This window comes from Eurypyga helias, unplaced genomic scaffold (assembly GCF_000690775.1).
Source record: "Eurypyga helias isolate BGI_N326 unplaced genomic scaffold, ASM69077v1 scaffold22991, whole genome shotgun sequence".
Lineage (NCBI taxonomy): Eukaryota > Metazoa > Chordata > Aves > Eurypygiformes > Eurypygidae > Eurypyga > Eurypyga helias.
In genome coordinates, this window is record NW_010231807.1 from 43,994 (window position 1) to 71,493 (window position 27,500).

The following is a 27,500-nucleotide window of genomic DNA, read 5'->3' on the forward strand; positions in this document are numbered from 1 at the left end:
AATCAGAATTTCCTATGAATCTGCTCTCCCTTTGCCCCAGCATTAGCCACTCTTTAGAGATGATTTGCATCTTCTTGGCCCAGCTTTGGCTGAGCTATTCCTCAGCCCCTCGGTGCAGGTTTTTGCAGCACCTCCTCCTGCCCCCCCCAGCAGTGCCAGGGTGCGTGGGTGCACACGGAGACCTGTACGGGTGTCGCCAAGGACGTCACCTGAAGATGACGGGTGCAGAGGTGCAGCAGCACATGCTGTAGTTTACAGCCAGCTACTTCCCAGACCTAGAGCTCCTGGGGAGGTACCTGAGATACTTCATCCAGGCTGGGCAGGCAGGGCCAGCCTTACGTGGGAGAGACTAGTGATCCAGCCGAGGCAACCAGGCCATGAGAGTGACCCCGTCCTTCCCCACAGGAGTTGTTCAGAACCCATCAAGGCTGCAGCCACCACACCAAAAATCCCCAGCACAGGCCACATTCCCGCTGACCTCCGTCAAAACCCAACACGCTGTGCTCCAACCATGGAGAAACTTCAGCTTTTGTAAAAAATTGCTTACTACACCATGTTTTGTTTGAAACATTCTTAACACAGATCATAAATGAAACATAACCCAGTACATGTGTTTGTGAGGAAACACTGTCTCTTCCAGTGACCTTTCCCTCTGTTTAGATAAAACTTTCCTTTCTAATACTACAGTTTATTGTTAGATAATGCTATATGAAAAAGGAAGCAAGGGGAAATGCCATTTACTTAAACTAGTAAGTCATTTTATGAAAGACTATGGTAAATTTTGCTCTGCTGCTTAATTTGTGTATTAAAGGCATCCTGTCCCATCACACTACTTTCATAAGTGCCCTCTTTACGACTTGGCACCAAACTTTTAAATAAATACATTTAGAAAAAAACATAATGAAAAGAAAACAGCTCATTCAGTACATCAGGGCATTGAGCAATAGCACCCATGGGTGCTCCAGCACCCAGGGATCCCCAGCATGACCCCAGCACCTCGGCTGCCTCCCTCCCAGGCACAGCCCACGGTCCCCGTCCCCACACTGACCTTCCCGCAGCACCAGCCCCTTCTCCCCGGCACAGGTGGCCGCTCTGGGAAGCGTCAAGGGCAACATGAGAAGAGCAGAGCAGGAGGTGGCCGCCGTGCCATCCCGCCCTGCCACCCGCAGCCCGTCGTGCCGCTCCGCTTCTGCCAGCTTCGCCTCCCACGGCTGACACATGGCTGACATCACCGGCAGCGACACCTCCCCGACCCACCCTTTCCCCCAGACAAAGGGGGAACTGAGCCGAGGGGAGAACAGACAAGGGTTTCGACCGAGGGGGTGCAGCCCTTCAGAGCACCCCAAGGCCTCGCCGAGGCTGTGGTGGGAGCAAGCACGGCGAGGGGGGCTGCAGCCAGCAGCCCGGGCCCCCGGGGTGGCCGAGTCCCAGCCCTGCCGGCGTTGACTCACGCCCGAGAGGTAACAGGTTCAACCAGAAGCATCGGGCCGCGTTCCCGGCTGCCCTGCTCCCACGCTCATAAAAACCATGGGCGTGCTTCAAACATGACCTCTGGGGAAAAAACTGCCTTGCTGCCTCTTATCGGTTGCAGGTGGTGACTCCCCATCCCCTTTATCACTTCCTCTGGGTTCTTCCCCTCCGGATGCGCTTGGCATTCCCGAGGTCTGCGGGAGAAAAGGTCACCTACCTAGGGGCAGCGGGGGTGAAGAGGGGCACGTCTGGCAGGGGGACAAAATGCAGCTGCCCCACCACCTGCCCAGGCACTCCAAGGGTGCAGGTAGACGCAACCAGGAGGAGCTGCCTGCGCAAATCCAACGCCAGCCCTGGGTGAGGCGCATCCCTGATCAACTGTGGTGCCAAGAATGAAAAATAAAGCCTTTGCATTTCTAAGAAAACCTGCATGGAATTGCCTCAGGATGCGGGTAGAGCTTTGCCCCATTTCCTCCCCACCCTGCGAGATCCATCACAGACCAAAAAGGTGCTGACGGGCGCCCGAAGCATTTGCAGCTGGGTATATTCAGCACAAAGACTTTTCCTCCTTCCCAAAGCCACCCAGGACTGGGACAACTCCACGTCCCCTCTCTGCTGCTCCACAGCAGGAGAGATGGGGAAGCAGTGTTTGAAATTCTGCACACAGGACATTTTTGCTCGTATGTACTGAAAATCGCTGTCTTTAGGCTATTTCACTTAAGAACAATACAAGTTCCTTAGGAATCAACTTCCCTGACAAACCCTCCTGCAGACAGCTCCTTAAAAAAACAGACCAATGATTACTGTAGTTTCAGAATAAGTTGTGAACTAATAATATTTATATAGGTGCACTTAAAAATAACCATGGATGAATATATTAAGTTTCTGTCTAACATACCTTAGAACATGAAGACAAGAAGAAAAGGTGTCAAAACAAACAAGGGCAAAAAAAACGTAACAAAGGATAAACCAGAGTAAACCAAACAAAATTCTATAAAATCTTTCAAGTAAAGTTTGTCTGAATTGTGGTCTAAAGGCAATACTCAGGAAACTGTCACTGCACTAGAGGTTTCCTGCTCCCTTCAAATACTCTCTAACTCTGTACAGACATGTTTTTAAATCATTCCTAATTTCAATCTTACCTAAACTACATGCATATCAAAAGACAAAGAGTTGTAAAAAAAAAAAAAATAGAAATCCAAAACTGGTTTTTGAGGGCTGGAAGAACAATTAGGAATAATTAAAATGTTTTTTGTGGAAGTTTTGCAATGTTCATTCCCTTTAACCAGATGATTAGGTCCACTTGAGCTAATGAATGTTTTCTTAATAGCCTTCCCATCCATTTAGATTGCCAGATCCTTAAAGGCTCCTGAAAACTCCCACTGCCCATAGCAGGACCGGCCTGTAGCCCCTACACAAGCAGCAGTTGGCCTGGTCCAAGTTTGGTTTCCATGTCTTTTTGGAGAAGACAGAGGTGCCAAGCTCCCTGGTCACACCTCATTGCTCAGGCACCTCAGTGCATCAGCCAGACTCCTACCACCCAGCTGCTGCCTTTGGCAGCCCAGGAGTCTAAGTTTCCTGCATTTCTCCTGGGATCCTCTTCATGACCACTGAACAGAGGTATCGCCCTCTCAACCCTCTTTCCCATCAGGAAGACCTGCGATTGTAGTCTAACGAGAGACAAAGCAGACACAGACTGCTCAAGCAGTGAGACACCTTAATAAAAGAAGCAGATGTTTTTTTTTTTTTTTTACCTGACCCATCTTGCATCCAGTTTTGAATAAAATGCAAGTGTGTCTGGGGCTGACAGCAGGAGCTCACTGGCTTGGGAAAACAACCCCATCAGGATCACAGGCAGGAGCTGCAGAGCCTCCGCCTTCAGAAACGGGCAAGAAAACTTTTCGGGACTCATATTCCTATAAGCCTGATGCATTTTGTTTAAATGAAGATCTATTTTTTTTTTCCCCCCCCTCAAGAGGGTGAACATCTGGAGCAAAGGTGGCTGCAGGGGTTGGTTGCCCAAGCACTGCTGCACCAGCCCCAGGGAGCAGCACATGCCAGGGTTGCAGCTGGGATGTTTCCAAGGTTGATGGCAAATCCTGAGCAAGAGCTAAATCACCCAAATCTCTGAATTTCCACCCAAGGGATCGTTGGGTAAGGTCAGTGTGGAAGTGTAAACCATGCTGCAGCCTTTCCAGAAGCCTTTCCCTCAGGAAACACTTTTGGAAGCACCTCATGGTACAAGCGGGACCTGTAAGGAGGTTCGGCAACCAGCACCCCAGGAACTGGCTGGGAACAGCAATCTCCAGACAAATCTGGCAATTCAGACCAAGGAAACGTAAAAGATCTCTGCCCACAGGAATGCACCCCACCCCGGTGAAGGAAATTACCACCCTCTTGGCAATGCTGGAAGAAGGGCTGCGTTTCAGCCCCTCCGCTCCAGTTTGCTGCCTGGCGTGCTACCTTCAACCGAAATCTTTTTGTTTCAAATTGCTATTCCTGGCCATGGAGGGAGGCATCTGAGGAGATGGCAGGAGAGCCAAACTACTCCCCCCAGCAGCAGCTTCTGAGAGGAGGAGGCAGACGGCTCCCACCTGGGCCGGCATAAATTGGCAGAGCTCACCAGGACACATCCTTCACCTCTTACACATTAAGCCATTCCTCTAAAAACCTCTTAAATCACATTTTTTTCTAATGCATTAGGATCTGTGCTTGCTTGGTTCTCACTAGCATTGCCATCAACAAGAATCAAGGATGTCTCGGCACCAAACTCTCCCAAAATGCCTGTGTTTTGGGCCAGGTGACACTCAAGCATCTTTCCGCACATCTGGAATGAACTGAATTTCAGAGCAGTCTCATAACAGCTCTCTGTTTATTTTAAATAATTATGCAAACTTAGTATCTTACCTCTAGATCAATGGCTGCTTCTTGGTGAGAAATAAACACAGTAAAACAAATCTCTGCCGAATTAGATCTGCCTGCTGAGAAGCCTGTACGAATGCCTTTGTGTTCTGAACCATTCAGCAAAGCAGGGCAGCAAATTTACATTAAGTTAATGTTCTGCAAGGGAAAACTTTCAGCTTTAACTCTCAGTACATGTCGAATCAAAACAAAAAAATATCATAAATATTACCCTTTTAAAAACTAATATACTCTAACAAAAACACTTCTGAGAACATAATGTATTCAAGACAACCAGCATTAGAATCAAAATTCCTGTAGATTTGAAACAATACCATAACAAGATTAGTTCTCTTCAGACATTGTAGTTCATTTATCACTAGGGAGTCGCCCACAGAAACACAATGAAGTGGGAGAACAAGTCAAAAAGCCAGCAAGCTGCCTTCTCAAATTCCCATCCCTCAGAGGATCACCGCGTATTGGCTGAACGCAGCATAAACTCCACTCGTACTATAACACACGCTCCATAAACAAGACGACGCATTGTTTATCTCACCAGTGAGAACAGGGGTTGAGATAAAAGGCAGATCTATTCTGTTTTGAAATGGCATATGAAGTCCTGGGACCTGTTTTACGCTTTTCTTGATTCAGAGGAGACCGGGGCCAAGATCTTGGCATACCACCCCTCACCTAGCAGGAGGCTTTTCTCCAAGCAGGAGGCATCTCCCAGCATTAACTGCAGCTGAAGGGAGAATATATTTGCAAAGCAGCAGGACTGCTGAGTTAATCCCGGGTCTGAGCTGAAATCTGAACAAGGGTTGCCAAACCCAGTCTTTTTATGCCCTGTAAAACTTCAGGATTATTATCAACCAAGCCCAGCGTAACCTCCAGCCAGTGTGGAGCCACTGCTTTTATCTACAGACAACTTTCATAAATGACACAAAAAAATAATTCCCCGTTTTCCACCTATTGCAGCGCTGGAGCACGGTGCTCTCCCCTTGGCTCCTGTCAGCTCGCAGTCCTGGATGAGGGGTAAAACACGCGCCCGCTTCGCTAGAAACCGCTTTCAGAGCGACACAAGCTTTCAGGAGTGACTTACAGCAACACAGGTCCTTTCTCCAAACCGTCTCAGCTCAACCAGCAAAATATTAACAGCCGGACTCAAACCTCCCCAGCCAGCTTGACAGAGACAGACACGGCAGGTTCTCCTGGTCCAGCCCCAAGTTACACACCGTCCTCTCAACACCACCTTCCCCTCACGGATGATTGACGTGACATGCGCAAGCCTTGGCGAGGCTGGGCGATACGGATCTGGAGATTGCTTCATCCAGGTCTGTCGTGCAAGTTGCTTCCTGTGAAGAGCTCTCAACCTTGGACTTCACACAACAGTGTTGATCCAACAACAAAATCTTGGGATAACCGCTGTGCTCCAAGGCTCATATTTAGGTCTCTTTGCCTAAAGACTTACTTGGATAAAGCCAAAAGATTTCACTTTTGGAGGGGGATGGTTACATTTGTTGGGATTTAACTCACACTACATTAATGGATGCAGTTAGTTTTTTATGTATTTTATTATTATTTTTAAAATTTTATTCTGAATATGGACTTGGTTCCTACCAGATGCCTACGCTGAACATATTAACCAAACGCAGCTGCATCTGACCGCAGCCATTAGCACGGCAGGAAAGACATAGGGAGCAGAATAAACCGCACTGATGTGACTTCAGCGGGACCACAGTCACCAAATCCTGTTCAAAGCCTCCCACGTGAAACTCAACAGCTTCCCCACTGCAGCCGGTATCAGCAAGGTTTACACACCCAGAAATCACTTGTATCTTTAAAATTAGGAAAGGTTGGCTTGGTCTTCATTAGACTTGGACTCAGCCTTTGATTTTTGCAGAGTTAATCAGCTGCATGTATATTTAAACACCACCAACTGGAGAAGTGGAGCACAATAAGGATGTTCTCTCCCAGATGGCTAAGATAAACATAACAGCACTTTTGATCAACAGTATAAACAGCAGGATAACACCAGCACATGGCAGTTGTGAGTTTGGCTCCATCCAGAAAAGCAAATCAAGAAAATTCTGCTAAATCCAGCAAAACTATCACTTCTGCTCCAAAAGACAGGCAGAGTTTATGTGCCTGTTCTCCTCTTGCTTGCTCCTTCGGAAAGGACCGTGCTTGCTGACTCCTCAGAGATTCAGGAGAGCTATACAGACCCTTCTCTCTGTGAAATATATTCTGATACATTCGTAAATATGAACAAACAACAATACTGGTTAAAAGGAAACTTCTGCCTCCTGCACCACAGGCAGCAAGGCTATAGCTACACTGAAATAAACAGCAGCGTCCCCACATTTTAACTCCAAAACCAAGTCTAGACACGAGTGCCTCACCAGACCCAGCATCTGCTTCCCTCCTGAAAGCCACCTAATTCCAATTACTTCCATGGATCACATCAGAAGTGCACTTCCTATTTCATAACCCTGAAACACTTTTTTATAAAGAAACTGTTTGCATATTTAGCTACATGTTAGAAGTGGTCATGACTCAAGACAAGCTGTGGCTTCAGTCATTTTTGTCTCCTATTAACACCAGACACAAATCCATAAGGATACTACAGCCATACCCATTCCCACTTCTTCAATCAGCTTATTGGCATGAAACCTTCTCTCTGCATTCAGGCTCCTCTCTCACACCTTCCCTTTTAATCTCTCTCCTCTGTTTTATGATTCTAATTACAGCAATGCAGACACCTACTATAATTTCCATTGTAACACTTCCACTACAGAGGTGACCTGTGTTTTTTATTTTATTTTACTTAAACACAACTCTTGCTGCGTTCAAAGGCAACGCCTCGTAACTAACTGCAGCAGGGTGTGACTTGGTATCTGGGCCCTGCTGACCTTAAAAAATTTTCTTAATCTGCCTGGTTGATGTTGTAAACTGAAATCCCACAAGCATAAAAACTTGCTTGGCGAAGCAATGCTTCTAGTCAGTCAGGCTGCATTTTCTTGGACAGCCTTGCTGGTCACAGCTGGACATCTTGGCTAGAGAACGATCCGTGTTTGACCTGACCAAAAAATCTTGTAGATGTTGCCTAAAAACTCCAAAGTGTTCAAGAGCAAGGGGAGCTGCTTGATGCTCTCCTTTGACAATCAATGGCTGCATGAACATCGATTTGATTTTCTAGGCTCCTTCATGTGTCTCTGTCATTTTAGAACAGGCATGATAAGAGATCTGGGGCTAAACGAAGTGCTTTACTAAACAAACCAGAGGAAGGATAAATGAGTTCAACCTTGGACACACAGATATATAAATATACCAGAAGAAACCAAGTCATAGCCTGCTCTGGAAAAAGAGATCAAGTTGGGAGCTTCAAGGGGAATTACTCTTAACAAGGAAGTTTTGTTAAGCTGTGTTTTTTGGCACAAATACACTAAACAGTGTCGTTTTGCAAATGTAAAATTCCCTGGCAAGCAGCACACGCTGCATGTGAACTCCTGCCCAGATCATTCCTGGGGAAGGAGAACAGCAAAACTCTACATCTCCATCTCCTCACTGCTTAGATGTTCCAACGATGACATGACCAGAAACAAACCACACACCTGGCCCAACAGCACAGCCCCTGCACGTGCAGTCCTGACTATTCCCCCCCACCCCGCATTTTAGGTAACTCTACAAAGACTGCCGGGGCTCAGTCCTGTCCCACAGAGACCTACGCGGCTCCAGGACTGGGTGAGCCCCCACCACACTGTGCTCTTGGGCTGCACGATGGGTTTCCAAGCCTGCTGGGGCTTGCTGAGGGGGACTTTGAGGGAGTTGGCAGTTCAGTACAGGACCCTCTGCTCTGTTTAAACAGCGAAGGAGGCTGTTGGCAGAGTCTGCTCTGCAGGAGACACGCTGGGTAGCAGGGGATGGAGAAAAACGACATCCAGGATTTGGCATTTACTCTCAATTCCCCCCTACAATGCGTTGTATCACGAAAGCATACAGTTGCCCAAACAGGCCTGCAGTTTCACACAGTTCCCCTTCATATTTCACGGGTATCGGCAGAGCCTTTAATGACTTATCACACAAAAAACACCTATGAAAGCCAAGTGAAAACACTGCTGGAGTACAAAGCCTTTAGTTCGGGACTTGAAGAAACCCAATTGCTTCATATTTCTGTTATCCCTGAAGGCTACCAAAATTCCTGTCCAGACTGTCCCGAGACCACCAAGCTCAGGATGACACAGGAGCCAAAGCTCCCAAAGGGAGTTTCCACTGTATATGTGAGAGAGGGAGAGTTTCACTGCCTTGGTGCCAGCACAAAGCCTTAAGTTCTGGACTTGAAGAAACCCAGTTGCTTCATATTTCTGTCGTTATCCCTGAAGGCCGCCAAAATTCCTGTCCAGACTGTCGCGAGACCACCAAGCTCAGGATGACACAGGAGCCAAAGCTCCCAAAGGGAGTTTCCACTGTACATGTGAGAGAGGGAGAGTTTCACTGCCTTGGTGCCAGCAGAATTCTCCTTCTCCCTCCTACTGATCACTAGCCAAATAAACAACAGCTTAAAAAAGTATATTCTGCATGCAACACCGCCCACCTCCCCCTGAAAGAAGTCAGATGCAGAAAACTTACTTTTCTGGGCTTAACTTTGTCTTGTAAGTCGTACTGTCCTATTCCTTTGTAACTTATTCCAAGCCACCACGGGATTCCTTGTTTATCCTGAAAAATGGACGTCTACATGAACTAAGAGCTACTTAAGAATTAAGCAATTCCAAGATAAGAGCCCATTTCATTCCGTGACAAGCACGAGTAGGTACGGAACAAGGACAGTTTTTGCAAACAAACTGATGTGAAGTGGATTGCTGGGGTGAATGTCGAAACTTTCTCCCCCCGCCTTCTCAGCCAGAGGCAAGAAACTACATGGTGGTTGTGCAAAGTGGTCAAAAAAGCAACAGTGCTGCTGAAACAAGGGGGTGTCACTCGTTGCAGGAATAGCTGTGAGGAAGGAAGGACATGGGACAGAAAAAACTGTGGCCAATGACTACATCCACTAAATCCAGGCACGGACAGGCGCCAAAGGAGGAGAGAACAGCACAAAACATCAGCTTCTTGGGTACCACAGTCATGGCCATGACTCAAAGTAAGGAGACATCATCTCTGCTGAGCTCTTCTGCACAGGAGACTTTGGCCCAGGCTCTGCTCTACAAATGGGAATAAGTGGTGTATTTCCATCACTCTCCAAAAATATCTGTCAGCGTTCCGCCCCTCCAAACACGCACCCACTTATCACCTGCCACTTAGAAGTGGTCTTTTCTACGCTGTATGGTTTTTTTCTCATCTTGATTAGAACTGTCTCTGGGGAAACTATTAACTGCTTTGGATCTAGGAGTGATATGCAGTTTAATTAAGCTGATATGAATTTAGCTCCTGATAGGATTACGGAGAGTTTTAGAGAGATTCCTTTTGGTCTTCTGTAGCATATAATGCTTTGCTACTCTCTGGAAACAATTTTTAAAGGAATATTGAAGGGGGGGAAATTATAGAAGTTGAAAAATGGGGGGATTAATTCTGACAGAAAAGTACTGCATCATCAAACTACTCCTATAGGAATGTAATCACATGGAATAAGCTAAGCAATCACATTATCTATGGGCATTTACTAACCTTTACTCCATAGTAATGAACTCCATATGTTGGCAAAGCTTCTACCACTTTCATGTACCTGTAGACAGATTTATAGCGTATCAGGTGATTTTCTCTAGAGGGAACAGTATCTATTAACTTTTTTTTTCACACATACATTCAGGACATGTCATTTGTCATTTGCATATTTTGAAGGTCTTAATAATTGAAGGCCTGTGTTCTGAGAAAAAAACTTGACATCCTGGCTCAAGGAAATATATGGTATTTTGGCCCAGGTAAAGCGAATGGAAAATTTCTCATAGAACAAGAACATTCAATGGTAAATCAAAAATTAAATTCCACAGGCTCTGTATGCATCTTGGGAAACCTTGTTCTTTTGAAAGCCAAATTCTGAACACTTCGACAAACATGCTGTTTTGGAAGGTTTTTGTTTGGTTGGTTTGGGGTTTTTTTGGGGGGTTTTTTGTCGTTGTTGGTGGTGGTGTTTTTGTTTTTTTTCTAAACAGGACCTCAAGTAATACTTCCCCTTAAGAGTTTGGTGTGAAAACTAATTGATAGCAAGCAGGGTATGACAAAGAGTCTTGCAATAAAATAAGGGCCATATAACTTCCTTTATATTTGGGGTATATGATTGAGGACACACCATCATAACTGCAAGCCTATGAAATCTGAAACCTCAAATTATTTGAACTTTTGAAATATAGACAGATAAAAATGGTAAAGTTTGCAAGCAATAATGACCAACCCAGCCTGCATTGCCACTTCTCAACAAAAATGAAAAGAAGAGTAGAAATATCATCTTTGCAAATGGACTAGTGTCATACTCACTGAACAATGGCTTGTCCTCTGGTCAGACCTTTAATTTGTGTATAATGCTCAATTACTCTGTCCTCGCTGCAAAACAAGCACAAAACCCACATTAGAGGCTCAGTGAATTTTTCTATGCATGCTGGCATCTGTTGAAATCCAGACGCCTGCTCAGCATGCAGAGAAGTGTCCCTCAGTATATTTCTCCCTCTGGTTTGCATTCTGTTTCTTGCCGATTTCTTTCCCACCCTTCATTAAGCAGCGTGGAGCTGCACGGCTGATCCCCGCCACCGCATGCCCCGTTCCACACTAATTAACGAATCATTCTGAATCAGCCTGCTCTGCTGCAGATGCTGCTGCGGAATAATGGTAGTAATTGTATAAATTCATTTTCATGTTCTAAAGGACCAAAACTTCAAAGGATAGTTAATGCTCCCTATGTAAGACAGAAGTTAAACAAGAAATGTTTTCATTCTGGTTTATTTTTCCCCTGATATGTGTGAAAAAATACATATTTCTCAGCAATAAGCTTTTTGCATTTTTCCGGTTATATACTTCAACATTTTGCTTTAGCAGAATGCAAAATAAAATATGCATTTAAGTGTCAGACACTTGAAGGCAAAGAAAAACCCAGCAGTTTTCATTCTGAAAAAAACAAATCATACACAAGTACTGGTATACTTGAAAATCCATCAGGTGCACACCAAGTCTAAAAAAATGAAACAAGTGACTTGAACAAAGAGCATCAATTCCTAGGAAAAAGACCATTGATTGATTCATCTCAAATGCTGTCCCACTTTATAGCAGATTCAAGCCACAAAATTGGACCTGCATTTCTGTTTCCAGCTTTTCCATCTTATTTTCTCCCTTGTCCTGTTAAGGGGAGCAGCTGGGTGGGCATCTGGCTGCCAGCCAAGGTCAACCCACCATAGAGGCTCTACTGTGTGACAGGGGAAGGTGCTCTTTGCAAACCCAGGCTTGGCTGGAGTTCAGATTTCAGCTCCTTCTAACGCATGGTCCCCACGTATTCTGATCCAGCAATTTACTCGGAGCAAACTTTCAATAAGGGATTTGCATTGGCTCCGATGTAATCTATAACCTTCTAAAAAAACTGGAAATCCTTGAACATGAGCAATTAAACTCCAAGTCCTATATCATACAGGCTGAAGACTTTTTATAGATTTGCAAAACCGTTTAAAGGTGATCTTATTCCCATTCATAGCAATGAGTTACATTTTAAATTAAACAGCTCACCAGTAAGCAAGTGATGGATGCTCCTGCAGTGTCTTGGTAGGAAAGACAGGCAGCGTCTTCAAGTCTTTTCTGGTGTTTTCATCACTAAAAAAACCAAAAATGGCAGCATCACTGCTAGTGAATCATATATGCAATCGTTAGTTTCCTCACAAGGAAAGGGCTGCATTAGTGGCCCAAGAACAGGGTGCATCACCCGCTATCAGGCTCCCACAACTATGTAACTCTATAGGCGCTCTCACATGACAGTGATGTATATGGTGTCATGCAGACTCACGCTGTAACTCATTATAAAGACACGTGATTCTCAGGCCACTGTGGCAGGAGCACCGTATCAATATTTATTCTGCACACATTCACTCTATTTGCTGGAGTGCAGAATGAACAGCTGCAGAAGGAAAGCCTCTGACCAAATGCAAGGCTTGTAGTGCTGATTTTTTTTGCTCTATCTTCAGCCAAAATCCTACCTTTAAACAATAAATGTCATGAAGAGGCATGGTATTTGTCAAGTCTCAGAGTTTAACACTGATCTGATTCAAACAAAGGGTTTCAGTTCACATGCTTTAAAATATTTTCACTGAAAATAGTTTTCCTAGACTGCTCACTCTACAGAAAAAGTTCAAGTATTTTGGACTTGAGGCTCAGTCTGGGATGAAATAAAGGGGCTTGAAGTAAGTATGTGAAAGCAAATTGTCACAAAAAAACCCCAGAATATTTAAAAACCTATTTACAAACATCAGTAAAATGGTTAATATTTTCTCCCCACACGCTCCCTTAATTAATCAGCTGAAACTTGCATGCCTCACTTCTGCAGGATTTCTGCGTGCCTTCGCAACGGCGCCAACAAGCACGAACATGACTTTTCTATGTAAAGAATGCAGTCATGTCCATCGGCATCTGCCTTGACTTCTGCATCCAGGCTTTCCTTGACGGTGTTTTCCTGCGGCCAACCTCTGTTTTCATCAGATTCCTATCAGAGATCTCACCTGACCTGCGTTCCCCCTCTTCCCTCAAAATCAGCAATCTGTGCGTCCGTCAAGTGGACCAGAGCACAGAAATCTGCTCTGTGGATCAACCTCTGCAGACAGAGGAGGCAGCAAACCCCTACCACGCTCCCATCTCACGTGACAGACATGACATGGAAGGCACAGTAAATGAAAATTTTTTGTTCCTTGGCGACCACGAGCTAATCACTCTGCAAGCTTCTTCCCCAGCCCTGACAATGTGCCTCAACCCTGACTAAAAGAGACCACCTCTGGGGACGAGGAAACAGTTCAATCAACAGCCTATTTATTCTTCAACGCCTTTGAAGGAGTTGCCAAAAAGGGGGTCAATTAGCACCGAGGAGCTGTTGCTGCTGAGCTTTCCCGGGCCAGTGCTCTTCTGCCAGGAATATGCACTTTTCTTTGCAAGCTGGCCAGTCCCCAAGTGCCACAAACGGGGACAGCTGGGTAGAGAATGAGGATCTCTTCTCCCAACCCTCAAACACAGCCAATGCTCACAAAAGCTAAAGGGGTTTTATTCACCCTTTAAAAGCCCTTTTTGATGGGATAAAAAGGCTGCAAGACATCTCAGCTTACAGCAAGAAGGTACATTACCAGGGTTTTGTAGGGACATGTGAAAATGCAGACAGAGCACACCCTCCTGAGGCCTCAAACCAGAGCAAAAATTAAATTTAAACCACCCCAAACCAAAAAACTAAGCACTGAGCAACCTGGCCTGATCTCACAGCTGACTCCTCTCCGAGAAGGTTCGGCCAGACAACCTCCCAGCGTCCCTTCCAACTCACAGGCTCACAGGATAATAGATTATTAGAATTAAAATTTCCTCCTATTTTTACGCCTGACTCATAACTACAATGGCTGCTGCAGCAGTCAGGGCTGGCAGGGAACTACAGTGAAGTAGGAGAGGGTTTGGAAGGAAGCAATAACAAAATAGCTCATTTTTACCAAACAAAAGGGCTGTTCCTCTAAATACAGATTCTCAACCCGCAATATTCATAATCAGAGGTTTAACGGCTGGTCTCTAAACCCCTGTTTAGAAACCTCATTCCCAGTGAACAACATGCCCAAGCGAGGGCTGAAGCACTATGATGTAAGGAGGCCAGAGTTAAGGTCTGGTGGCAGGTGGGCAGGGGGGACGGTGACTCCCCAGCTGTCACCACTGCAGCCAGGTGGAGAGGACCCAAGCTTTCCTTTGCAAACTGTTACGGGGTCAGTAGGGTCCCTATCACGGAGACCCTGCAGAAATGCCACGAATCCTGGCAACTGCATCCTACTGTTTACCAAAAAGTTCAGGCCTGTAACATTACCATGCTCTGAAATGCCCCCTTTTTTGCCCAACTCATGGCTTCCAGCGGGACTACTCGCCTTCCCGTGCGGTTTTTGGGCCTCTGGACCTGGCTGAGTAGCCACTTGCTTTATCCTCATCAAATGCTAAAACAAGAGCACTAGTGAGCTGGAGTGATAGCAGCAATATGGAAACGCCTACCACTGAATTTAAACCGAGTGTCAGCCACCTACCTCCCCAACAAGGTTTGTGGGCTCAGAGCTGGGACATACAGTGACCACAGGGCTGCAATCACGTCTGTGCAATGACATGGGGCACATCCCTCCGAGCACTGACCCAGAACCACGCCTCATTAGCAGGCAGAGTCCACAGAGCTATGACATCTTAAAGCAGAGCTGTGACACCTTAAAGCAGAGCTGTACCTTCTCTGTTCCTCTGCCAACCTACAAACCCACCCAACTGCTTCCAACAGCAGAGAATACGCTTCTTTTACACAGCCAAGTTGGCCCTTGGGACTTGCCTTCCTGAAGGGACCCAACAACCTCACACCCTGAGGTTCAGACACACCATCCCATCCATCTGCAACCAGAGGGAGTCCACCAAAATGGACTTATAAGGCCTGAAAGTCTCAGAGAAACCACGTGAGGATTTTATTTTTTTCCTGCATAATTGTAAGATAATGATACAATCCCAGAAAAATGTAAAAGACCTGGGAGAAACAGGGCACAGCTCCTTGCGTGCTGGATGCCTTCAGACAGCACAGGCTGGCACGCGGCAGCCCTGATCTGCTGACTGCATGCTCGAGGATTAGCATTTGGGATGATTCACGGCTTCAGGGATAATAAAAGCCTCAAATGGTCCTCCTCCTCCTTCCACAGAGTTCATTATCACTTCATCTGCACCGAGAAGCCCAAACACGTCTCCCCTTGACCTTCAGGATCACTTTCCCAAGCCCTCCAAGACTGAGCTGTTCCCCAGAGGTGACAACCCCAGATAGCAGGAGTGACGGTTTGAATTATTACCTGTTCCTGTTTGGCAGCCCTGGCTCCAGATGTCCAACCGTCTACGCTATCTACCAGCCAAACACACCAGTGTTGTATCTGGCGTGTCCACGGTCAGCTCTTGTCAGGGCAGGAGGAGGACTCGGCTGTCGGGACAGAGAGGCCAACTTGCATTTAATCTGACCTCTGCTAGAGGGGGCTTCTCGACTGGTGGTTCTTGGCGTAACTTCAATACATAAAGTTAAACTTCCCAGAGTCAATGGGACTGAACGTTTTTTGGCAAAAAGGTTTGTTTATTCCCCAGGAGAATATAAGGAAACTCTCAAGCATTTTTCCATTATGGAGGAGAATTAAAGAACACCAGCAGACGGACCCTTTCCTTCCTATTCCACCCTCCAAATGGGCGTTTTCCTCCAGTAGATATCAAGCAGAACTTGAATTGATCTGGGCAATGTAAATGAAAATCTGCATCAGACCCTCCTCACGCCTAACCTCAGTGTCCATATTAAATTTTCTGCCCCAACATGTACAAGCGTTGGGCAAGATGCTGCCCCCAGCAGCATGCCTGCTCATCGGGGCCAGCTCTGTGGGGATGGAAGGGCAGCTTGTCTCTAAAATAACCAAAAGCAATATTTAGTCACGTTCCATACTACGAATAGGAATTCAAACAACTACTACATTCAAACTACTGTCTCCAGCAGCAAACCAGGACCAATCCCACATGTTTCCTACAACCTGCTAACGCTACACCGGTATTTTAGGCATCTTGCTCAAACCCCACCAAAAATCTGGGAAGGATCAAGCCAGACTATTGTGGCACACACTCCCTGAAGCACATTACAGAAAAATTAAAAAAGACTTAGATATTTATATTCCCAGAAAACGCATCTTCACAGCTTGTAATCGAGTGATACAACACTCCCTGCTAGGCAAAGATTTACGGAACTGCGCTAATTAGGACCATTCGTCAATGGCTGCCCAGGCTTCTCTCTGCTCCCACCGTCAGAAACAGCTTATGCCTGCTGCTAACGCAGGTAAAGAGCTTAGATGAAATAAGATGTGATTAATGAGATTAGCATAAAAGAAGATCAAGAGACACACCCAGGGCAGCAAAGGCAATATATTGGACTACAATATAAAAGCTTATCAGCCCTCATCATCTTTGTAAATATTAACAAGTTGATTAGGATAGGACTTCAGACAACTTTTAACTGACTAAAGTGGTGGCAGGTGTGTCTGCCTCTGCTGAACAGCGCTGATAACACTTTATAAGGTATGAATTTATCACGTGGGAAAGTGCATTGTAAAGCGATTTTCTTCTATTCTCAAACCTCCTGACCTCACATAAATACTAACTCTTGTGTGTCTATGTGATCATTAAAATAAGGCAAGTCCTGGGTCTTTCTCAATGTCACTGTTTTATATTCAGTTAACTCCTGAAGTGAATTTTAGGCACACCACAGGTAGAATTTAGAGTGGCCTTGTTTTTAGAAAATATCGACCAACCTCTCAAGTTCACCTGAACATTACTTCACGGACACCTAAACATCAGCAGACCCTTCTGGGAATCGCATGTGCGATACAAGGGAACATGGAGCTTCACAGCTAAAGGACAATACAATATTACCCTGCGTCGTGAAGATGCTTCAAAAAAACCCACTTTCCACTGGGATTTTTCTTATTATTCTGTTCAAGATATTTAGAGCTAACAAAATAAATATACAGAAGCAGCACACAATTAGACTAGACACTTGAAAGCTTGACAATTGAAGTTTTCAGAGGGATGGTCAGGTTACTCAGGTGATGTTAGTAATGGGCTCACTTCTTGAGAATAGCCACTGATTTCCTTCGCTATCTGATTACAAACAATGCTGTAACAGTACAAGAACATCCCATGTTGCTGCGCACACCACAGCCTGGTCCTGAAGTGACTTTCTGAAGTGACCAGCCTTAGCGTAGCATCACCAAGGTGCTCCCATTCCATGCGTTCACAGATGAGAGCCGACAACACGGACCATCACACCACAGCTGGACTGCTTCACCAACAGGTGCCTTTTCCGGAGGCTTTTCTTTTGCTTAAAAAATAAATGGGAGGGCAGAGCGTGGCAACCTCACGCTCCCATGGAGCTTGGTCTGCCTTTCAAGGTACCACAAGAAACAGGTGAGGAGGAAGCAGCAAGGCAACGGCGGGGGAAAAAAAAAGGAGCGGGTTAAAAGTGCAAGAGAAAAAAGAGCGGGAAGGAAAACGAGCAGGGAAGGTATGGAGAAAGCTGATGGATTTAGCAGTGTTCCAGTGTCAGAGCAGCAGGATGTTGGCAGCAGGATTTTGAAACCCGCACTCTGACAAATCCTCTTTTGTGACAAATGCCAGACGTTTCCCATCATTTCCCAACCTTACAGTTTATGGTCTGCTGGCACACTCAAGAAAGTTATTTTTCTATTGAAGGAAGACCAGCACCCGTGAAGGCCATGAACAAGGGGCTCCCACGGGCACAGGACAGCCAGAGCTGAACCTTATCCCCGGCAGGCAGCTTTGCCTGGGGCAGGGCTGCAAAGTCTGCCACTTGAATTCCAGATAGGAACCACCTGCTCAGAAAGGTATTTTAAGGAGCATTTCTAAGAGCCTTCCAACCCTGTATGTGAAAAGGAACATAAGCAGTGCAGGCAGCCTTTTCAACACACGGCTCGTGTATCTACGCTGCGGCCACGCTGCGGATTCCCACGCTGTGCTCCAACAACAGCTTTAATTTTCTAGCTTGGGAAGGACCTGCAGCAAGCACAAAGCATGAATGGGGCTGGTCAATCCTTCCCTAGGCTTAGCACAGGCTGTACGACAGCCCTGGACTCACAGCCCTGACGTCCAGCTTCAACCCTGCTCTTTTAGGCTAATCTCTCTGCTTCCCGAACCCTGCCTGACTCCCGCAAAGACCAGCAGCAGCGCCTACTGATCTCACAGGGATTGGGTGACCCTATTAGCTGGTTTTTGGAAGATGGACCAAGAGCACCACAGAAAAAGCAACATTTATTAGCTATGCACACACACCTCTACCTGAGGTCATAGGGACCAGACAAGTGAGAGTGTGAGGTGCTCCCAGAGTGGTTCATAGAATCATAGAATGGTTTGGGTTGGAAGGGCCCTTAAAGATCAGCTAGTTCCAACCCCCCTGCCATGGGCAGGGACACCTTGCACTAGACCAGGTTGCTCACAGCCACATCCAGCCTGGCCTTAAAGACATCCAGGGATGGGGCATCCACAGCTTCTCGGGGCAACCTGTTCCAGTGCCTCACCACCCTCTCTGTGAAGAATTTCTTCCTGACATCTAATCTAAACCTCCCTGATTTCAATTTATACCCATTACCCCTTGTCCTATGACTACAGGCTCTTGTAAAAAGTCCTCTCCCAGTACCCTTGTAGGCCCCCTTCAGATACTGGAAAGTTGCAATGAGGTCTCCTCGGAGCCTCCTCTTCTCCAGGCTGAACAAGCCCAATTCTTGCAGCCTTTCGTCATTTATTCCACTTTGCGATGAGGAACGGGGTGCTGAGCCAGCCTTCTCCATGCCTGGACAACATCTGTGACCTGACCCTGCCCTAAGTTCTCAGGTGCTCTTTTACACCTCTCGATGTGAAATATGAATACTCTGAAGAGAAAACCCTTTGGTCCTTGAACACCACACCTACCACAGCTGATGGCTAACTTTCATGGAGAGCTGGTGCCATACATCCACATCCAGGGAGCTGCTCGGCCACGCCGACAGCACGCCTTAGCAGCGCTTCTCTATCAGACCAGACAGGAAGCAGAACGGCTCTGCTTTACCTGGGGATTTACTGCAGACCAAAGGATGACCGTTCACAGTTGATACAATGCTTGAAGGGTCCCAAACCCCTTCCTCACAACGACCGACTGTTATTTCTAACATTCACGCTTTCTTCCTGCTCACACAAAAGTCAGATTAGCCATATTAGTTGTGGGGTTTTAGCATGTCTGAGTACAGCAGCAAAGTTTAAAGCTTGTTATCACAGCCCTGTGTGCTGATACAGAGATACATGGAACCACAAGAAAAATAAAGTCTCCAAATAATGATAAAGACCTGACAAATCTGCAAAAGCAGAAAAGCTGAGGCTGAAAAGCTGTCATTCCATTTCCTCAAAGCACAAAATACACCTCATGTGATAAATCCCAACTACTACAGGAGGCAAAAGCAAAAGACATTTTTTTTTTCTTTTGCAAAGTGAGGATTTTGTTCTACATCAGATCAGGGCACAAACTCCTGCTCGCAGCTGATGGTGCAAGACTGGAGAAGCTTCCTATAGGCCTGACCAAGTTTTCCAGATATGCAACAGAAGGGAGGTGAACACCTTATAATGCAAAAGCCATGAAATCTAACTTTACAACAGCAGAAGGCAGTATCCTTTAATGCAGAATCTGTACTATAGAGCATTTCTAGGGACAAGGGGAAGGGCATCTTTTCCTAAGGCTGTGGAGCTTGACCATGATGCCACTCCAAGCCTAACAGCTATGACAGCAACATGGCAGACTTGTACCCTGCATGGGGGACAACTCTTCGGGGATGATGAATTTTTTCTGGCACCACTCTTGCCTCGTGTCTCATCTGCTTTGGATGCAGAGCACACACAAAAGCCGTCCCCAGTTGGCTGGGTTGTACCCACTATGGCACTGCTCTCTGAGTTAAAAGTGTTTTAAAGGAGACAAAAAAAAAAAAAAAAAAAAAGAGAGAAAAGAAAGGACTCTGGAGGGAAACCTAAAGAGGACAAAACACTACAACCCCTTTGCTGTCCCTCAGGAAACTGTACAAACATCAGGCTTATGAAATCTAAAAAAAAAAAAAAAGAGCATGTTCCCTACTAAACTGCCATAATTATATGTAAATATTAAAGTTACACTGCCATATGCAGGTAGTAAATCCCGTAAAATCAGATTATTAAATTACTCAAAACATCCTCTTTTTTTCTCTCCATCTAATTCTTTGCTCATTTCACCCACAGTGCTTCCACCTAACTGAGCCTAATTCATCTGCTGCATAATAACCATACTATATGCATTCCTTGGGAGCCCTTACAGAACTACTTTAAAATAGGAAAATGTAAAAACCCCCAAACATTAAAAAGGCATCATTTCAGAGTCTATGTATGCTTTGGTCTGCCCTGAATTGTATGAACCTACAAGTAGCACTAGTAGAAAAAACACCTTGCTGTTAAAGTCTAGCAGAAAATTGGGGTCTTAGCTACATATTTTTGTCATTGCACCTGCATTACATAAAAAAGTCACCTTTTTATTGAAAAATAGAACACTGGGGGAGACAATATTTTCATCTCGGAACTGCTGCCTAAGTGTATGGGGAGATGGAGTTCAGTGGCTCCCTGCCTGGCTTCCCTCCGCATGCTGCCTTCCCTCCGCTACCTGCTCCTCGTGGCACACTGGGGCGTAGGACCCCAAAACCAAACTGCAGTGACTCATCAAGAAGAGTGAGACTTGCACATTGCTACAGAAAAAAAAAAATCACTGCTGTTTTCAAACAGCTTTTCTTTGAGGAGGGTATAAAATTCAATTAAGCAGAGAGCTCTTTGGGAAAGAGGGTATCCACTACCTGTTGAGTAGGGAAATCATTATCATTTTATGAAATATATATCAAACATGTTTTTCCCTAAACTTGCTTATTTCCTACCTTGGTTCATTAGATTAACAACTCCCTCAGCAAACAGGCTCTAAGTTAATAAATCTTTGCTCATCTTCTTTCAAACACCTTCATTATTGCAGAAGAGCAAGCTCAGGAAAGGACAGAGCTGGGTTTGACCGAGACAGAGTTAATGGTTCACAAGCAAGTGCCTAACAAGGTATTCAAAGAAAAAAAGTGCCCAGAGTCAAAGCTGAAAGGCAAAATACACAATGACTCACTCAGCAAACAAGCAGCTGTGGAGCAGGAGCACAACTGCAGCGCCAGTGCTGAGCACTGATTTACAGTGCGGAGGGGACAGCCCACGGGGGGCAGTGGGTCACGCTGGAGAAAGCCTCGGTAAATAACTGCATTTTAGAAGTCCACTTGCATGGAGAAGAAAATCAAAACCTAAAGCACAGCGCTGCCTATGACAGGCACCAGATGGATGGCTTGAGAGTGAACCCTATGGTGATCCACCACGCCTTTTTGTGTCACTTACTGATACATGCAGAAGGAAACACTCAGGGGCTGAAAGTGGCACCCAGGCTGTGCTCAGGTCTTTGGCTTCCACCTGAGACCCACACAGATGTCCTCTCTGTACCTCATCTCTAGCCCCAATGGCCCTGCAGAAGAGCTTCCAGTGAACAGACAACACGTCCCCTTCCCCAACAGCACAGCAGGTCTGTGCAGCAACACCTCTGGAGCTGGAGACCTGACACCCATGTTGTACCTACCTCAGGGCTTTCCTTAGGTCAGCCCTAGCCTGGCCCCACAGCCTGAGCACCCATTAGTGGCTGGTGGCCATGGGGTGGGCTCCATTCATGCCACACAGACCCACTGTGAGCTCTCACAGGTCTCTCCAGGATGCAAACCTGAGAGAGCGAGGTAAAACACTGGGAGATTTGGTCCAATTTTGTGTTTCTGCTCTGACCTCAGTCCTGCACATGGCCACACCTGGAGTTTTGGTCATACGAACCCGGTGAAATTTCCAAAAACAGGCTGGACAAGCTGCCTCCAACAAATCTCAGGTGTGTCCTGTGGCTGAAGCTACCTTAATCGTGGGGTAAGCAGAATAGCTTACAGGTGCTTTGCCATCAGACCACTATTCTTCCAAGCAGCTATTTTCTAGCACTGCCCACATTACGGTTTCCATATTCTTTTCTACCAAGAGATTCTCCAATTTGTCAAAACAGTTATCTTCCCAAGCAAGGGCTACCCAAAATTCCAATAGTGAGCACTCACTCTTAATTAGTTTTCTACACACAGATCAAACACTTCATTTTTCCTCAGTAAAGTTTGTAAATTCAGGAGTTTCTGAGCCAATTGCTGCAGAGCTGCAGTTTGCAGAAGTATCTTTCACACAAACCTCTTCCTTTTACAAACTGCATTTATCACCCATGTAATGATAAACCCCGGTGCCTCGCACATGTCAGCTATCAGGAATTCATTATTTTGTCTGTGTTATGTTATACCAGTCAGGAGTTATCTTTGCAGCCCACAGGCCAGAATCAAAACCGAATGCGTCAGCTATTTAAAGAAAATGGAAGCCCTCCTCCAGCAATTTAATTAACTTTCAGGGAGCACGGCTGGGTTTCAGTCCTGGAACATTACTGGAGAAAATATACTTCAAGATTATCAGTTGAAATATAATTTTTTTTTTAAGTTATTTTCCTTACATAGTCCCTATAGCTAATCTGATTTTAATACACGTTTTTCTAATGCTAGAAAGACAGCATTTAAGACATCTCAGTTATAAATGGTCTCTTTCATCAGGCCACCACAAAATAACAATATATAACATTGTACAGTATTTTTGAGGCAGGTGCTTAGCCTGTAAACTCAATACAGCTAAAGCATTATTTCCCAAGGAGGCAAAACTTTGTGACACGTACATGCAAGATGAACACTCACCAGGCTGATCTATTATTTGTCTTGCCAGCAAAGACATTAGGTTTCTTTATAATGTAAATAAAATTCCTAAAAACCCCATAATATGGATATTCCCTCCCCAAAATAACCTGAACCATAACAGAAGCTGCAACTTGAACCAAGTGCTCTTTTTAAGTCCCTTGCATAGAGTTTGAAAACCTAGATGGTGTAAAACCAGGCTTGCAGCTTTTCCTGTTTTGTTTGTAAAGATGAGAGTGGAGGAATGCAATTAACTAATGAAGGGTTTCAAAACTACTGTTAACGACTAATACTTTGCTCGAGGATTTTATTGCAGGAGCTGGAGAAAAACTGATAGGAATTCAGTTTAAACAGAGAAGCAGTCAACTGGAAACCACAGAGAAGTGGTGAAAAGTGAACACGAGCAAAGCGTTACATCCCTCCTCTCGAGCAAAACCAGTTGTTGCATGGGAAGGCAGATGGTGACAGACCTGCAGCATCCCAGACCTGCTGAGAACATCACGGTGGCAAGACCCTTGGGAGGAACCGCTCCGCCCCTAGCAGCCCTGACAGTGTCCTGTGCATGGGGGAGAGGAACGACTCACCGAGCATCCCTGCTACATGCTCTTCATCACACGCGGGGCAATTATCTTGGCTGGGATCACCACTTCAGTAAACAGGAAAAGGAACTGAGTGCATGGTGAGCTACACCAACCGTGGTCCGCTGCCCCTGTTAATCATTCCTCCTGCATTTTAGTCATTTTAAGTGTCCTTTGAGAAACCAGAGCTGTCCAAAACAGCCACACATGCAATGGACATGCTGCGGGCCTGATTTTGAAGCATGTATTTAAGTTTTATCACGATGTCTTAAAAGCCAGGGTCCTCTCAAGTGGGACTTCGGTGGTTTATCTTACATAAAGCCTCTTTGAGAGTGATAAGGCGCATACCCTTGTCCTAACAGCCCAGCCCCGCACCCCAGGGTCCTATTGCAAACCACCTGCAAGGGCCAAACCCACAAAAGACCATGATATGTTGACACTGTCGGTGCTACCAGACTGAAAAATCCCTCTGGAGTGACCTTAGTGGTGTAGAAATCAAATGTTTTTACTTTCTCCAAGCACCCACGTGTCAGGTTTGCTCACTGAAAATAAACAGATTTCAAAAGAATGTGCTCACCCACTCAGCACGGTGTAAGGGAGGGTGATTCTAGGGAGATTGCTGCTCTCTGCCATCTAGACGTTATCTAAGAACTGGAGCAGCAGATTGGGAAAGGGGTTACTGCAGAGCTGTGGGAGTTTGGACCCTGGTACTGCTCTGCCTGTTCCCAGGTGAAGTCAGCGGGAACACTGCATGGTGACCCCACAGAAAAGCTCCCTACGGGATGCATGGAAAAACAGCCAGGCAGAGATCACCAGCGTTGTCTGGACTGGCCCATTTTTCACTTCCAGAAAGCTAATCTCTAGGACTTCAGGCGATTCCTGTATTTACCAGGAGTTCATGTAGCACTAATCCTATGTATGAAAAAAAATTAACCTGCGTGTTCTCACGTAAGCACATGTGATGCAAAAGCCACATTCCAGAAGGCGATTCGAAGCGGAATTACCCAACGACAGCAAAGAATGAACATGCTGAACCCAAGGCACTGCAGTGCGCAAGCAGCACCGCTGCAAGGACGTATTCTTCGTATCGCGGGTGAGTTTGGCAGGGGAGACCAGTCCCACAGTGCCTCTCCTAAGATATGCTGGTCATTAAGCCAGTGCTTTATCAGCAGTGGTCCAAACGACCACTTGTGATACGCCAAGTGAAATTCCTTCACTTCTGGTGCACTCACTGGGCACGGGACAGCTGGCCACGGTCATCTGCTACGGAGGCATAACATATGTTTTGTTTAATAGAGCGCACAATTGCTGCAGCTATTTTCATGCAACTGTTAGGGGAAGAGCTGCGCTTGGAGATCTCGCTTGGAGCACAGTATTCTTCCCTCCAGTTTTCTTTAAATACTTTTAAAGGTAACCACGGGCAATCTACCCCTTGCAACGCGTCTGCGGAGGCATGGAAAATAACCACAGACGCAGTTCTTCGGCATGTGAAGCAATACTTACAAACCTATTTATGGCAGATGATAAGGAGCCAGTGTTAAGCTTAAACCACAGAAGGGAGGGTTTCACCACAAAGGTGGGTTTTAATCTTAACCCCTTTTTCTTGAGAACTGAGAGCACGTGCCACCAGCTGCTTTAGCTTAACAAGTCACTTCTTGTCAAGTGAACGGCAGTTCTCTGGCTACCTGTGCCTACACTGAGTCTACCTTAGGGTGTCCTTGTGAGATCAGGCAAGATGGGTGATCCTTCCAGAGAAAAACACAGCACGCTGCAGCTATAAACACTATACTGTGGGTCACAGAGCAGGTCTGCAGCACGAATAGGAACAGAAATCTGCACAGCCAGCCCATCCAGCTGATCTTAAGTCACAAGGGCACCTTTTTCTTCCCTGCAGGTGTGAGAGCACAGCAACAAAAAGGAGGAGGAGGTTGTGATGGACTTCACAGAGCGTGTCCTTCAGCGGAGGAGGGAATGGCATTTGGAGAAGGGGTCTTGGGCAGCAGCACTGACACCTGACAACTGCACGCTGAAGGAAAAGCGGAGTATGTCACTTGGGCAGTCAGACGTGACTTGCTCCCTACATGAGAGCAGATAGCACTTTACTGAGCATTTTCAAGGCATGGTTCTTCACAGCTGCTGTAGCTTAAGTGTAAACGCACCTCTCTTCCTATCACGAAATTCAGCAAGTAGTAAAATATTAACGTGACCAAAGCCAACCTGCTGAATTTCTATTTGCTTAGTGAGCTGTTTCTAATTGAAGGTCTTTTCCCTTGGTTCTATAAGGTCTGAGTATGACCCCCCCACCCTCCCCACAGCCCCCTGAGGCCAGTTATCCTAACCAGTACATGGTAAAAACTGATTTCCAAGGGCAAGCCCAGTCTGATGATGCAACTTCAGACAGTTAAAGCCCAGCAACCAGGTCACACACCAGCTACAACACAACTGTGGGGTCAAGAGCAGGAAGGGGGAGGCCCCACAGGGCAGCTGCAGAAGAAAGCGGCTCACTGATCTCCAGCACGGGCAGCTGACGGGCTCCGCGTCCCTCCGCACGTGCTGCTGCTGTACGGCAGGGCTGCAGGCAACGTCGCCCAGATGGACCCAACCCGCAGCACCAAGCACAGGCTGTCTGGCTGGACAGGGTGGGAGCTGTCCCCCTGTCCCGCTCTGGCACCTGTATTCAGGGAGAGGATGGCCTGAAAACGTGTTTTGACTCAGAGCCTGCTCACAAAAGGCATTACTCACCCTGCAGACTCCGATTTTATCCAGCCCACCAGCACATTTCACTTTCTTCAGCTACTGCTCGCGGCTGGACTTTACCCCTGTTTTTGATTGTTTGCAATACAATGCCAACACAGAAAAACAAATCCATCAAGTGCACTAGGATTAGAAAGGAAAACGTTATTACCTGGAGTAGTCTCCTTTAGCTTCCTACAATTGAAAAACAGTGACAGAATTAAAACACGAACTCTTCAAAAGTCCTCGATTTTCCCAGCATTGTTCACTTCCCCACTCCCACAGCTCTGTGCCCAGATCCTGACCCCAGTTCCACTCCATGCAAAGCATGGAGGCTGCCTGCACGTATTCCAGATCAGAACTTGGCCCTTTACGCTTCCAGATGTAGATTATCCACCTACACCATACATAAAACCACTTCCAAAACCGGGCTGAATTTCACATGGCAAATCAAATGCCCCTTTTACTGTACGAGTAGTGAAATACAATTCTCTCTCCGGCCAACCACATCCAGCTAAAGGTCGGCTTTACGAGCAGGTCAGCAGTTGAGAGGAATTATGCTCACTCGAGATGAAAACAACAGTTCAGGCAGATCAAGTCACTGGAGCTTTGCTATAGCATTTTGTCATTGAGAATGCAGTGGGGTGGGGGGGAAACCCCAACGTTTTAAAGGTAGAATTTTATTTTATAGAAAGTGGTAAATAAACCCAGAGTTTATGCCTGAGCAGAGCAAAACTTAAGGACAGGAAAAACTGACATATTTCAACATAACAGAGGTATCAGAAACATAGGTTCTGAAAGAAAGATTAATTGGTGTAACAGCAAATTTAGCTACAGTACTATACTCTTTTTTCCCCAAATTACAGTGACAAATTGGATGGAAACCTGCCCAAATAAATGACTTCCCTTAAGTTTTTCCTCCTTCCTTCTCTCTCTCCATTTAAAATTCCTCAAATAAATATTTCTCTCGCTTCTCTATGAGAAAAATGACTCCCAACTTCAGCTTTTCTCCCCCCAAAACCACACAGACCTCGCACAACGCGGCGCGGCTCTGCCTTCAAACCCCCCGCGAGGCAGCCGGCGGCTCAGCCACCGGCACCACAAAGCCCACCAGAAGGAAAAGGCGCTTACCTGCAAAATCAGGGCTGCCAACTTGAAGACCGTCTCACTCTCCACTTCGATCTGCCCCTGCGCAGGGAAAGGGCAGAGCATGAAGCGTGTGCGCTCCGCCTCGCCGCCGGCCCCCGCT

At 46.1% G+C, this 27,500-nt stretch overlaps 1 protein-coding gene across 1 annotated transcript in view; it reads right to left on the bottom strand.

Moving 5' to 3' along the window:
• Positions 1–27,471, bottom strand: part of FRMD4B (FERM domain containing 4B) — a 42,789-nt gene extending 15,318 nt beyond the window's left edge. Inside the window, 6 exon segments of the mRNA XM_010161227.1 lie at positions 8,998–9,084; positions 10,030–10,087; positions 10,837–10,902; positions 12,070–12,153; positions 26,424–26,446; positions 27,383–27,471. Of these exon segments, the coding sequence (XP_010159529.1) occupies positions 8,998–9,084; positions 10,030–10,087; positions 10,837–10,902; positions 12,070–12,153; positions 26,424–26,446; positions 27,383–27,463 (399 nt within the window). The 5' untranslated portion in view covers positions 27,464–27,471.
• Positions 27,472–27,500: the final 29 nt, after the last annotated feature.